Raw genomic sequence first — 14229 nt, forward strand, 5'->3', positions numbered from 1 at the left:
GATAAATAATGAAAAATACCAAAAAATACAAGAGAAGGGATGTCGCCTCAAAACGGGGGTCAAATAACCTTTTATAGAACATGTCTTTCAGCTTGTCCCGTCAGGAGTCCCACAGCGATTCACTTGCATGATTTGCTTGGCTAAATTTGTACGCTGTATTTATTCCCTTCCTGACGCAACTCTCCCATTTTCATCCGTGCTTGGGACCGGCAGTGCCTGGATATTGACACTGACTGGGAAGGTAAAATAACCTTTACTTACGTTTAGTATAAATAAAAAGAAAAGAACAACATTCCAACAGAAAATGACGAGAAAAACACAGACCAGAAATAGACTATTCACAAACACGAGACACAGTTAGTTGAACAAGAGTAATGCAGGCAGCTGATTGGCTGACACAAAAGAAGGGTGGGGTTTGTGGGGGGATGCCACTGGCTCAAGTGTGACTGATGAGACCATTTGAAAACAATACTGTGATCACAAGGAGTGTGTGTGTGTGTGTGTGTATATATATATATATATATGTGTATATATATATATAAATATATATATATATATATATGTGTGTGTATATATATATATATAGTTATAACAATGTAACATCCTGCCTATTAAAGTGTAACAGTTCATTTGCCAGACTTCTGCGCTGGCAACGTGTATTCAGGTTCCACTCAGTGGCAGTGTGATTGTGTGGGGTTGTCTGTCTCTATATGTGCCCTGTGATTGACTGTCAAACAGTCCAGAGTAGACTTCCATCACCTTCATTTAGCTTTCAAAATCCTAACAGCTGTATAGAGATGCCATGACAAACTTTTAATTTTAATGGATGAATTCAAATTAAAAAGCTGCTTTTTGAGTTCAGGAAATGTATTTTTGTATATCTATAAATATTTTATGTCATAAAACTGCAAAGATTGATTCACGATTCATCCATCCATCCAGACATTTTCAACCGCTTATCCGAGGTCGTGTCGCGGGAGCAGTAGCTTTCGCAGGGACGCCCAGACTTCCCTCTCCCCAGCCACTTCATCCAGCTCTTCCGGGGGGATCCCGAGGCGTTCTCAGGCCAGCCGAAGGACGTAGTCTCTCCAGCGTGTCCTGGGTCGTCCCCGGGGTCTCCAGAAATGCTCATGGGGTCTCCATGAGCATTTCTCCAGTGTGTTCTCCAGCGTGTCCTGGGTCGTCCCCGGGGTCTCCTCCCGGTGGGACGTGCACGGAACACCTCACCAGGGAGGCATCCCGGAGGCATCCGAATCAGATGCCCCAGGCACCTCATCTGGCTCCTCTCGATGTGGAGGAGTGCGGCTCTACTCTGAGATCCTCCCGGATGACCGAGCTTCTCACCCTATCGCTAAGGGAGAGCCCGGACACCCTGCAGAGGAAACTCATTTCGGCCGCTTGTATCTGGGATCTTGTTCTTTCAGTCACGACCCACAGCTCGTGACCATAGGTGAGGGTTGGAACGTAGATCAACCGGTAAATCGAGAGCTTCGCCTTCCGGCTAAGCTCCTTCTTTACCACAACGGATCGATACAAAGTCCGCATCACTGCAGACGCTGCACTGATCCGTTCCATTCCGTTCCGATTTCCCGTTCCATTCAACCTCACTCGTGAACAAGAGTCCCCTCCTTGAGCCGTCACCTTATCGTGGTGGAGGGGTTAGTGTGTCCCGATGATCCTAGGAGCTAAGTTGTCTGGGGCTTCACGCCCCTGGTAGGGTCACCCATGGCAAACAGGTCCTAGGTGAGGGAGCAGACAAAGCAAGGCTCAAAGACCCCTTATGAAGAAGACCAATTATGGACTCAGGTTTCCCTTGCCCGGACGGGGGTCACCGGGGTCCCCCTCTGGAGCCAGGCCTGGAGGTGGGGCTCGAAGGAAAGCGCCACCAGGCGCCACCAGGCGCTTTCCTTCGAGCCGGGCCGGGCACAGCCCGAAAGGGTAACATGGGTCCCCCTTCCCATAGGCTCACCACCTGTGGGAGGGGCCATAGGGGTCGGGTGCAATGCGAGCTGGGCAGTGGCCGAAGGTGGGGACCTTGGCGATCCGATCCCCGGCTACAGAAGCTGGCTCTAGGGACGTGGAATGTCACCTCTCTGGCAGGGAAGGAGCCCGAGCTGGTGTGTGAGGTCGAGAAGTTCCGACAAGATATAGTTGGACTCGCCTCCTCACACAGCTTGGGCTCTGGTACCTGTCCTCTTGAGAGGGGTTGGACTCTCTTCCACTCTGGAGTTGCCCACGGTGAGAGGCGCTGAGCAGGTGTGGGTATACTTATTGCTCCCTGGCTCGGTGCCTGTACGTTGGGGTTCACCCCGGTGGACGATAGGGTAGGGTCTCAACTGTTGTTTGTGCCTATGCACCAAACACCAGTTGAGAGTACCCACCCTTTATGGAGTCCTTGGAGGGGGTGCTGGAGAGCGCTCCCGCTGGGGACTCCATCGTACTGCTGGGGGACTTCAATGCTCATGTGGGCAATGACAGTGAGACCTGGAAGGGTATGATTGGGAGGAACGGCCCCCCCGATCAGAACCCGAGCGGTGTTCTGTTATTGGACTTCTGTGCTCATCACGGCTTGTCCATAATGAACACTATGTTCAAGCATAAGGGTGTCCAAATGTGCACTTGGCACCAGGACACCCTAGGGCGCAGTTCGATGATCGACTTTGTGGTCGTATCATCGGACTTGCGACCGCATTGTCTTGGGCACTCGGGTCAAGAGAGGGGCGGAGCTGTCAACTGATCACCACCTGGTGGTGAGTTGGCTCCGATGTTGGGGGAAGATGCCGGTCCGACGTGGCAGGCCCAAACGTATTTTGAGGGTCTGCTGGGAACGTCTGGCAGAATCCCCTGTCAGGAGTTTCAACTCCCACCTCCGACAGAACTTTGCTCATGTTCTGGGGGAGGCGGGGGACATTGAATCCGAGTGGACCATGTTCCGCGCCTCCATTGCTGAGGCGGCCGACCGGAGCTGTGGCCGTAAGGTGGTTGGTGCCTGTCATGGCGGCAATCCCCGAACCCGTTGGTGGAAACCAACAGTGAGGGATCACGTCAAGCTGAAGAAGGAGTCCTATCGGGCCTTTTTGGCCTGTGGGACTCCTGAGGCAGCTGATGGGTACTGGCTGGCCAAGCGGAATGCAGCTTTGGTGGTCGCTGAATCAAAAACTCGGGCATGGGAGGAGTTCGGTGAGGCCATGGAGAAAGACTTCCGGATGGCTTCGAGGAAATTCTGGTCCACCATCCGGTGTCTCAGGAGGGGGAAGCAGTGCACCACCAACACTGTGTATAGTGGGGATGGGGCGCTGCTGACCTCGACTCGGGACGTTGTGAGCCGGTGGGGAGAATACTTTGAAGACCTCCTCAATTCCACCGACACGCCTTCCCATGAGGGAGCAGAGTCTGGGTTGTCTGAGGGGTCTCTCCCATCTCTGGGGTTGAGGTCACCGAGATGGTTAAAAAGCTTCTCGGTGGCAGGGCCCCGGGGGTGGAAGAGATTCACCCGGAGTTCCTCAAGGCTCTGGATGTTGTAGGGCTGTCCTGGTTAACACGCCTCTGCAACATCGCGTGGACATCGGTGACAGTGCCTCTGGATTGGCAGACTGGGGTGGTGGTCCCCCTTTTTAAGAAGGGGGACAGTAGGCTGTGTTACAACTACAGGGGGATCACACTCCTCAGCCTCCCTGGTAAGGTCTATTCAGGGGTGCTGGAGAGGAGGGTCCATCGGGAAGTTGAATCTCAGATTCAGGAGGAGCAGTGTGGTTTTCGTCCTGGCCGTGGAAGAGTGGACCAGGTCTACACTCTTAGCAGGGTGCATGGGAGTTCGCCCAACCAGTCTACATGTGTTTTGTGGACTTGGAGAAGGCGTTTGACCGTGTCCCTCTGGGTGTCCTGTGGGGGGTTTTGGTCCGCATATCCGGCAGTAAGTCGGACTCGTTTCCGGTGAGGGTTGGACTCCACCAAGGCTGCCCTTTGTCACCGATTCTGTTTAGAACTTTTATTGACAGAATTTCTAGGCGCAGCCGAGGTGTAGAAGGGGTCCGGTTTGGTGGCCTCAGTATTGCATCTCTGCTTTTTGCAGATGATGTGGTTCTGTTGGCTTCATCAAGCCCTGACCTACAACTCTCACTGGAGGAGTTCGCAGCTGAGTGTGAAGTGGCTGGGATGTGAATCAGCACCTCCAAATTTGAGACCACGGTCCTCAGTCGGAAAAGGGTGGCGTGACCTCTGCAGGTCGGGGCTGAGATCCTGCCCCAAGTGGAGGAGTTCAAGTATCTTGATTCACGATTCAAGAGAACTTAAATGTCCCTCAATACATGCAGTCAAATGTCTACTACTGAGAAATTGGCATAGAAATGAATAAAAGACTTTAAAGTGAAACCATCTTTGAATGTTATTAAATTTGGTCAATTAACTGTCGTGGAGGAAGATAACAGAAATTAAAAGAGCCGTATGCCTCAACTAACTTGAATAAAGAGACAAAAAAAAGACAAGAAAAAGTGTACTGGTGGAGGCAGGATGTGAACGACCTCAATAGTGAAACAAAGCAAAAAAACAACTACACTTTTGAAACATTTAAATTAACTTACACGTCATCTTTTTCGATGCTGTTGAATTTTCAAATCAAAATGCTGCCAAAATTCATCTCATTCTAATTCTGATTCATCAGATAAACAACAATATTTAGAATCTCTTTTTTTAATCCCATTCAGCTTCCATGGCCTAATGGCATAGATTTACAGGGACACTGAGTGTCATCATTGCTTGAGTGGCTGATCATCTTGTGCTTGTCCGCTTTTGAACACCAAATAAATCAACTTTCGTAAATCCGCTGTTTTTTCCCCGAGTTACTCACCGGAGCATCGACAGCGATCTTTGAGGCATGGAGACGGAGGGGACGCCACAGAGGGCAGTGAGCGACCATCCAAGTGAAGTTCAGCAAGAGAGGATACAGATTGGGGTTTCCGTCGATCCACCTCGCGAATCTACGCTCCCTACCCAAGAAAATGGATGAGCTTCATCTTCTGCTAAAGACCAGTGAAGACTTCGGACATTCCGCCGCCCTGTGCTTTACTGTCTGGCATGCATTACAATCGCTGACGAATTACGAGTGACGATCCCCCCAAACTGAGAACAATAGTAGACTAATAGTAGACTAATAGTAGACTTGAACACCTTCTTCTGCAGATTTGAAAAGGACACTTTCACACCCCACATCGACCCAGCCGCACCACCGACCCCCATCACACCTCTTGACTTCTGCGTTAACCATCCACAAACAGGATGTGAGACGCATCTTCAAACAACAAAAGGTTAACAAAACGGCAGGCCCAGACCTTGTGTCCCTATCCTGCCTCAAAGTCTGCACGGACCAGCTCGCTCCAGTCTTCACACAGATCTTCAATAGATCTCTGGAACTGTCCAAAGTACCATCCTGTTTCAATCGCTCCACCATAATCCCAGCCCCCAAGAAACCTCCAATCTCGGGTCTGAATGACTACAGGCCTGTCGCCTTGACATCTGTGGTCATGAAGTAATTTGAACGTCTCGTGCTGGACCATCTCAAGAGTGTCACAGGTCCCCTGCTGGACCCCCTGCAGTTTGCCTACCGAGCAAACAGGTCTGTGGATGATGCAGTGAACATGGGACTGCATTTCATCCTAGAACACATCGACAGTGCGGGGACCTACACAAGGATCCTGTTCGTTGACTCTGTTTTCAACACCATCATCCCTGAACTCCATTCCTCCAAGCTTCTCCAACTCAGCGTCTCACCTGCCATCTGCCAGTGGATTTACAGATTTCTGACGGGCAGGACACAGCAGGTGAGGCTGGGGGAGACCACCTCATCCACACGCAGCATCAGCACTGGGTTGCCCCAAGGTTGTGTCCTCTCTCCGCTGCTCTTCTCTCTCCACACGAACGACTGCACCTCAACACAACCGGCTGTCAAACTCCTGAAGTTTGCAGATGACACGACAGTCATCGGCCTCATCAAAAACGGTGACGAGTTTGCGTATCGACAGGAAGTAGAGCGGCTGGAGCTGTGGTGCGGCCGACACAACCTGGAGCTGAACACGCTCAAGACTGAAGAGATCATCGTGGACTTCAGGAGGCATCCTTCGCCACAGCTGCCCCTCACGCTGTCCAGCTGCCTTGTGTCAACCGTCGAGACCTTCAAGTTCCTGGGAATTACAGTCTCTCAAGACCTGAAGTGGCGATCAACATCAACTCCTTCCTCAAAAAGGCCCAGCAGAGGATGCACTTCCTGCGGCTTCTGAGAAAGCACGGCCTACCACAGGACCTGCTGAGGCAGTTCTTCACAGCGGTCATCGAATCAGTCCTGTGTTCTTCCATCACAGTCTGGTTTGGTGCTGCTACAAAAAAGGGCAAACTCTGACTGCAACGGACAATCAAAACTGATGAAAAAATTGTCGGTACCCCCCTACCAACCCTTGAGGACTTGCACGCTGCCAGAACTAAGACAAGAGCGTGCAAAATCCTATCGGACCCTCCACACCCTGTTCACCAGCTCTTCCAGCTCCTTCCCCCAGGTAGGCGTTACCGATCAATGCAAATTAAAACTAGCAGACATTCCAGCAGCTTCTTCCCTCTTGCCATCAACTTCTTAAACAGCTAACCAACAATTCCATTGCAACATGCTGCCAATTTTTTTGTCTTGAGTTTGTTGTCACATATCTGTCGGGCCAATTATACATTATTCGTGCACTCACTGTAGTAGTTTCACCACTCTGCACTATTTGCATATCTGTTGTTGACCAATACTGGCCACTCATGCCAGAGTAGCATCTGCACCACTTGCACACTGACTGAGGAGTATCTGCAACATTTGCACAATTGACATTGTCCCAGACTATCGCACTACTCGTCACTTTAAACTGCATACATTCCTTGAAGTCTCGGCGCCCTTTTCACAATGGTCATTTCACCGGACTCTTGGTATATTAGTCATTCAAACTGCTCTCAGTGCGAGAGGACTCTGCATCTTTTGCACAGTTGTCAAAAAACAATAATTAAAAAAAATTCCTTGTGTGTTTTTTAGGACATACTTGGCAAAATACAGATGATTCTGATTTCATTTTACTCATGAAGCAAATGCCAACAGTACTTATACCCAAGAGGTTTTGTAGGATGTTAACTATGAAGAATCATTATCATTCAGCATAATCAATTGACAAAAAAAAAAAAAAAATCGTCATTCTCATTATTTTGTCCCCGCAGATCCCTCAGGTGAGCTACGCCTCCACAGCTCCAGAGCTGAGTGACAACACACGTTACGACTTCTTCTCTCGGGTGGTGCCGCCTGACACCTATCAGGCTCAGGCCATGGTGGACATCGTCAAAGCCTTGCGCTGGAACTATGTCTCCACTGTGGCATCCGAGGGAAACTACGGGGAAAGTGGTGTGGATGCATTCATTCAAAAGTCTCGAGAGAACAGTGAGTCTTTGTTCTGTTCTCAAACAACAAACATTCTATCCGCTACTGTCAACTGCCAATATAATGATATAATCCTGTATATACTTTATGTGTGTGATAAGCAGAACCTGTACTAAAACCTAGCTCAGATGACGTCATTGTGTAGAATTCCATCCATCCATTTTCTACATCACTGTTCAGGCTCCCAGCTAACATCAGGCGAAAGGCAGGTGCCAGCCTGGACGGGTTGCCAGTCAATCACAGGGCAGATACTGTAGAGAGAATGATAACCATTCATACTAGCATTCACACCATCACTGACTGGGAACCGAACCCACGCTGCCTGCACAGACGTCAGGCAGGAGAATCACTACTACATAGACAGTGACCACAGTGCAGAGTCCAATACCTACATTTATCTTTGAGACAAACTTGATCAATGTATAATACGGTTTTAAAAAATTCTTAGTATGATGATATCCTATGCTCAAAATTTAGGGAATTGTTTGTTAATCTAATCCTGTATCAACAAACATGGCACACCAGATGGTTTGCTTCAATTCAGAGTCTGTTTCTGCTATCAATTTGGAAAAGAGTCAATAGAAATCTTTGGAAGAGGGCAACCACAATTTCCAAGTGATTCATGTCAATATCCATATCAATATTTATGTTTTTTTAATGATTATATAATTTATCTATTTGTTTCAGATTTAAGTAATTACAACCCCAATTCCAATGAAGTTGGGACGTTGTGTTAAACAATAAAACCAGAATACAATGATTTGCAAATCATGTTCAACCTATATTTAATTGAATACACTACAAAGACAAGATATTTAATGTTCAAAGTGATAAACTTTTTAGCAAATAATCATTAACTTAGAATTTTATGGCTGCAACACGTTCCAAAAAAGCTGGGACAGGCGAAAAAAAAAACTGAGAAAGATGAGGAATGCTCATCAAACACCTGTTTGGAACATTCCACAGGTGAACAAGCTAATTGGGAACAGGTGGGTGCCATTATTGGGTATAAAAGGAGCCTCTCTGAATTGCTCAGTCATTCACAAGCAAAGATGGGGCGAGGTTCACCTCTTTGTGAACAAGTGCGTGAGAAAATAGTCGAACAGTTTAAGGATAATGTTCCTCAATGTACAATTGCAAGGAATTTAGGGATTTCATCATCTACAGTCCATAATATCATCAAAAGGTTCAGAGAATCTGGAGAAATCAGTGCATGTAAGTGGCAAGGCCGAAAACCAACATTGAATACCCGTGACCATCGATTCCTCAGGCGTCACTGCCTTAAAAACCAACATTAATGTGTAAAGGATATCACCACATGGGCTCAGGAACACTTCAGAAAACCAATGTCATTAAATAAAGTTCAGCGCTACAACCGTAAGTGCAACTTGAAACTACTATGCAAAGCAAAAGCCATTTATCAACAACACCTAGAAACACCGCCGGCTTTTCTGAGATGGACTGATGCAAAGTGGAAAAGTGTTTTGTGGTCTGACGAGTCCACATTTCAAATTGTTTTTGGAAATTGTGGACGTCGTGTCCTCCGGGCCAGAGGAAAAGAACCATCCGGACTGTTATGGACTCAAAGTTCAAAAGCCAGCATCTGTGATGGTATGGGCTGTGTTCTTGCCAATGGCATGGGCAATTTACACATCTGTGGAGGCACCATTAATGCTGAAAGGTACATAGAGGTTTTGGAGAAACATGCTGCCATCCAAGCGACATCTTTTTCATGGACGCCTCTGCTTATTTCAGCAAGACAATGCCAAACCACATTCTGCATGTGTTACAACAGCGTGGCTTCGTAGTAAAAGAGTGCGGGTACTAGACTGGCCTGCCTGCAGTCCAGACCTGTCTCCCATTGAAAATGTGTGGCACATTATGAAGCGTAAAATACAACAACAGAGACCCCAGACTGCTGAACAGCTGAAGCTGTACATCAAGCAAGAATGGGAAAGAATTCCACCTACAAAGCTTCGACAATTAGTGTCCTCGGTTCTCAAACGTTTATTGAATGTTGTTAAAATAAAAGGTGATGTAACAATGGTAAACATGACAGTGTCACAGCTTTTTTGGAACGTGTTGCAGCCATAAAATTCTAAGTTAATGATTATTTGCTAAAAACAAGACAGTTTATCACTTTGAACATTAAATATCTTGTCTTTGTAGTGTACTCAATTAAATACAGGTTGAACAAGATTTTCAAATCATTGTATTCTGTTTTATTTATGTTTAACATAACATCCCAACTTCATTGGAATTAGGGTTGTACTTATTTTTGCCAACAGTGGGATAATATGATAAAGTAATGAATTTGCAGGAATAAAAGACCTTTTTAACGCAGGAGTCATTTTGAAATTCAATCATTCCAATTGAGTAAATGGACTGATGTGCTCAAAAGTACATGATCCAAACCTTCTAAACTTTTAAATAAAATACTTATAACTGAACGGAATGATTTGCAAATAGATTTAGCCTCGGAAATGTAGCGTATTGAATGCAATATATCTGTTACTTTATTATGTTCAATAAAAAATGCCTTGAAGTTCCCTTCATATTGGAGCCCTTCACAGCTTTAAGCTCTAACTAAGTCATGAGCGCTTACGGTCCACTTTCCACCTGTTCCATCTCCAGTTACAGTCATTCTTTCCAAGGGATTTTACTGTTTGAAGTCATGTCATACTGGAACATGCAAAGAAGATCAGATGCAACATGTCTGCTGCATCCTGGAGGCTGACTTGTTGCATTAGCATTCCCTACCTTTGTCCACTGCTTTATGAATACATCAGTGTCACTCAGTGTTCTCAATTTACTGAACTTATAGCCAGTTATAACCAAAAGGACTAACAATGTCAAGCCCAATGGTTACTGATCGATTGAGCACTAACAATATAATTCAAGCACAAAGTTTGCAAGCACCCGTGTGAATGTTATTAACACCTTGACTGTCAATGTCTCATTGGAGGTTGTGAACATTATTGAATGTTTCTGGGAACTGAAATTGTGTCTCCTCTTACATAAGCTCGTCTATTATACTTCCTTGTACAAGCTTAACAGGAGTTATTTTTAAATTGAAAGCCTTCCATACACATGAGAAGGAGAATAGGACTGCATTACATTGCATTAAAATGACAAGTCTTCACATTGAAGATACTATCGCTGAAAACTTGGACACTTTCACCTTGGAATTTAAAGATTGTCGGACAGTTGATTCACTCCTAATTGTGCCGTCTTTTAAACCCACTCACGTGAATCCCTTTGTAGCAACTTGTAATTTTAGCAAAGTTGATATGCAGAGAAAAATCATAAGATAACAATGTTTTGGAACAGAAATATTCAATTTGACGTCATGTTTAAAGATTGTTCTTTTTACAATCTTTGATTGGCAGTTTAGTTTTTTTTTTTTTTTTTACAACCCCAATTCCAATGAAGTTGGGACATTGTGTTAAACAAATAAAAACAGAAAACAATGATTTGAAAATCATGTTCAACCTATATTTAATTGAATACACTACAAAGACAAGATATTTAATGTTCAAACTGATAAACTTTATTGTTTTTAGCAAATAGTCATTAACTTAGAATTTTATGGCTGCAACACGTTCCAAAAAAGCTGGGACAGGTGGCAAAAAATATGAGGAATGCTCATCAAACACCTGTTTGGAACATCCCACAGGTGAACAGGCTAATTGGGGAAAGGTGGGTGCCATGATTGGGTACAAACGGAGCTTCCCTGAATTGCTCAGTCATTCACAAGCAAAGATGGGGCGAGGTTCACCTCTTTGTGAACAAGTGCGTGTGAAAATAGTCGAACAGTTTAAGGACAATGTTCCTCAATGTACAATTGCAAGGAATTTAGGGATTTCATCATCTACGGTCCATAATATCATCAAAAGGTTGAGAGATGGTATGGGGGCTGTAGTAAACTTTTTTTTTTTGTCATTTGTCCTTGGTCTTGACCTGTTTATGTCACACCGATTGTGTGAGTTGAAAACCATGGCAACCGCTGAACTGTTGGACCAGTCAGAACACTTTCCATCTTATTTTAGCACGATCATAGCTGCTAAAATCACTATTTTAGAGTTGTTTGTACAAACATTATGCGCCTCTGACAATCTTTATTTTGTGATGTTGGTTCATATAAATGACACAATAAAACTGAATAGGGAGCCGCAGAACAAAAAAAAAAAAAAAAAGGAATGTCACAATGAAGACAGGACTTCTACTAAAAATTGTTTGTCTTTAAGACTTTTCAAAAGGCTATATTTTCATTTGGACACTTCCTATTGCAACATCAGTGAAATCCTCCTGTGGGATGAGGCTCCAGTGTCATTAAGGAAGATGAGATGAAACACTTTTCCTATTTGATGTCCCATTGCTGTCATCCATCCTTGTTCTCTATGCACAAGTTCATGTTCCTCAGTGGATCCCTCTCTGTCTGAGCCTCTCTTTGAAAAGCACTCGTACCTCCTGTGTCCTTAGAGAGCACAGAGACGTGTGCAGTAATAGCAGCTGACATGTCACTTTACTCTCACCTTATGAAAAAGTGTGATACTGTACTTTCAGAGGATAGCGCTCACCTGAAATCAGATTTATTCATCGCATTGGTCTAAAAGGCAATGCTTGTTTTTGTATGTGTTTATTTTCCCTGTTGCTACTCTGTCATTGGGGATGAAGCAGACAGATCATTTTTTAAATAATATTTTTTAAATCTTTTTAAATGGGAGTTGAACAAAAAAGAGTGGACCCCATCTAAAATGACGGGGACATTATATTTAATTAATATGTACACTGTATATTATATCCATCCATCCATTTTCTGAGCCGCTTCTCCTCACTAGGGTCGCGGGCATGCTGCAGCCTATCCCAGCTATCATCGGGCAGGTGGCGGGGTACACCCTGAATTGGTTGCCAGCCAATCGCAGGGCACATACAAAGCAAACAATAATTCGCACTCACATTCAAACCTACGGGCAATTTAGAGTTGTCAATTAACCTACCATGCATGTTTTTGGGATGTGGGAGGAAACCGGAGTGCCCGGAGAAAACCCACGCAGGCACGGGGAGAACATGCAAACTCCACACAAGCGGGGCCGGGGATTGAACCAGAACTGTAAGGCAGAAGCTCTAACCAGTCGTCCACCGCTCCTATATTTATCAAAAATCGAAATCTTAAAACTAAACTTTTGTTCATCATTGACTTCCTCATCATTTAAGAAGGCTCTTGACACAAATCTGGCAGTGTGAATAATTTACACCACAATTCAAAATAAAGGAATATTGTAAGGAGAACATTAGCTGTAACTGTGACAACCACAGTGAATTCTGTACAGTTTGTATCTGCACAAGGCATTCAGATGTGCAGCTCTGTAACTCCTTCACCACAAAGTTGTCTGCAACATGATGGAATACAGAATAGTGTCATGTGCTCAGAGAGGGGAAAAAAAACAAGACAAATGCACATTAGACTGTCATTTCCCTCTTTGATGTCAGCAATGAATGGAAGCAACTGACAGTGAGTGAAACGTCACTCTATGCAACATCAAATATGACTTTTCATGAGCGCGCTCACCATGTGAGCACTCACTTTTACTTTAGCACTCTTCTCTTTAGACTATTTATTGTTGCGTTGCCTGAGTTCAGAGGGGCGCTCATGTTGTTCTGTGATTCTTGCAATGTCCAGAAAAGATCTGTCAAGATTGAAAACTGTTTAAAATGATTTCCTAAGTACAATGGTACTCGGAGCATAGCTCTCCACAAGGCCCAAGGCCAAATTGTGGAAACAGTTTTGAATGTTGAGTTAGACTGTACCATTTACACTATAGTCAAACAGCAAAAAGCGAAAATACATTTCTTAATCTGGATCCAATATTTGTGTAGTATGAACTCACTAACCAAGAAGCAGAGGTGGGTAGTAACGCGCTACATTTACTCCGTTACATTTACTTAAGTAACATTTTCCATAAACAATTTGTCAGACTACTTTAAATGCACAGTACTTTTTACTGTTACTTGAGTAGTTGTGAAGATATGAAGAAGGATCGACGCTTTTACTCCGTTACAAGGATCGACATGCCGTTAGCTACTTTTATTTATTGTATTTATTCTTGCGTGTGCGTGTCTATTTTTAGACTCCATCTTCGACTTCCGCACAGAGTGCCTGTTGCGCCAATCAAACGGGATCACTGATGTCATTTTACTCCAATTCATCAATCAGACGACACAAGGCAGTCACATGACAGCGCACGTAGCGTTCGCGAGCCAATCAAAATGACTCATTTTGGGGGGGAACAGCTGGCAACAGCTTGTTATGCAGCTCTTAAATTGTGACTGTTCAAACTTGGATATTTTAGCCCACTTCAAACTTGAGAAAACACCTGGCGGTAAGTTGCAGATGTTTCTATTGTTGTTTTGGCAGTGGATATGGCAACATCAACACTATCCCTATGGTGTCGCACACTAAGTCTGTTTAGCAAACAGCTTCTTCATGAAATCCTTTAAGCGAATAAAGCAAATAATATTTCTGTAAGGGCCCAATGTATGTGTTGTTGGTTTTGGGGCGGTTAAAAATTTAAATGGTGTAGACTCCCATATATTATTATTTTTTTATTTTATTTTATGTTTATGTTCTGATTTAAAATAAAAATCAGAAGAACTCACAAGTTACTCTTTACTTGAGTAGTTTTTTCATTGAGTACTTTCTTACTCTTACTCAAGTAAATATTTGGATGAATACTTTTTACTTAAGTCATATTATTCTAAAGTAACAGTACTCTTAC

At 44.5% G+C, this 14229-nt stretch overlaps 1 protein-coding gene across 1 annotated transcript in view; it reads left to right on the forward strand.

Moving 5' to 3' along the window:
* Positions 1-14229, forward strand: part of LOC133409706 (metabotropic glutamate receptor 4-like) — a 212663-nt gene that overhangs the window by 141716 nt on the left and 56718 nt on the right. Inside the window, exon 3 of the mRNA XM_061690102.1 lies at positions 7234-7450. Coding sequence (XP_061546086.1) covers positions 7234-7450 — 217 coding nt within the window. The remainder of the gene's footprint in view (positions 1-7233; positions 7451-14229) is intronic.

This window comes from Phycodurus eques, chromosome 1 (assembly GCF_024500275.1).
Source record: "Phycodurus eques isolate BA_2022a chromosome 1, UOR_Pequ_1.1, whole genome shotgun sequence".
Lineage (NCBI taxonomy): Eukaryota > Metazoa > Chordata > Actinopteri > Syngnathiformes > Syngnathidae > Phycodurus > Phycodurus eques.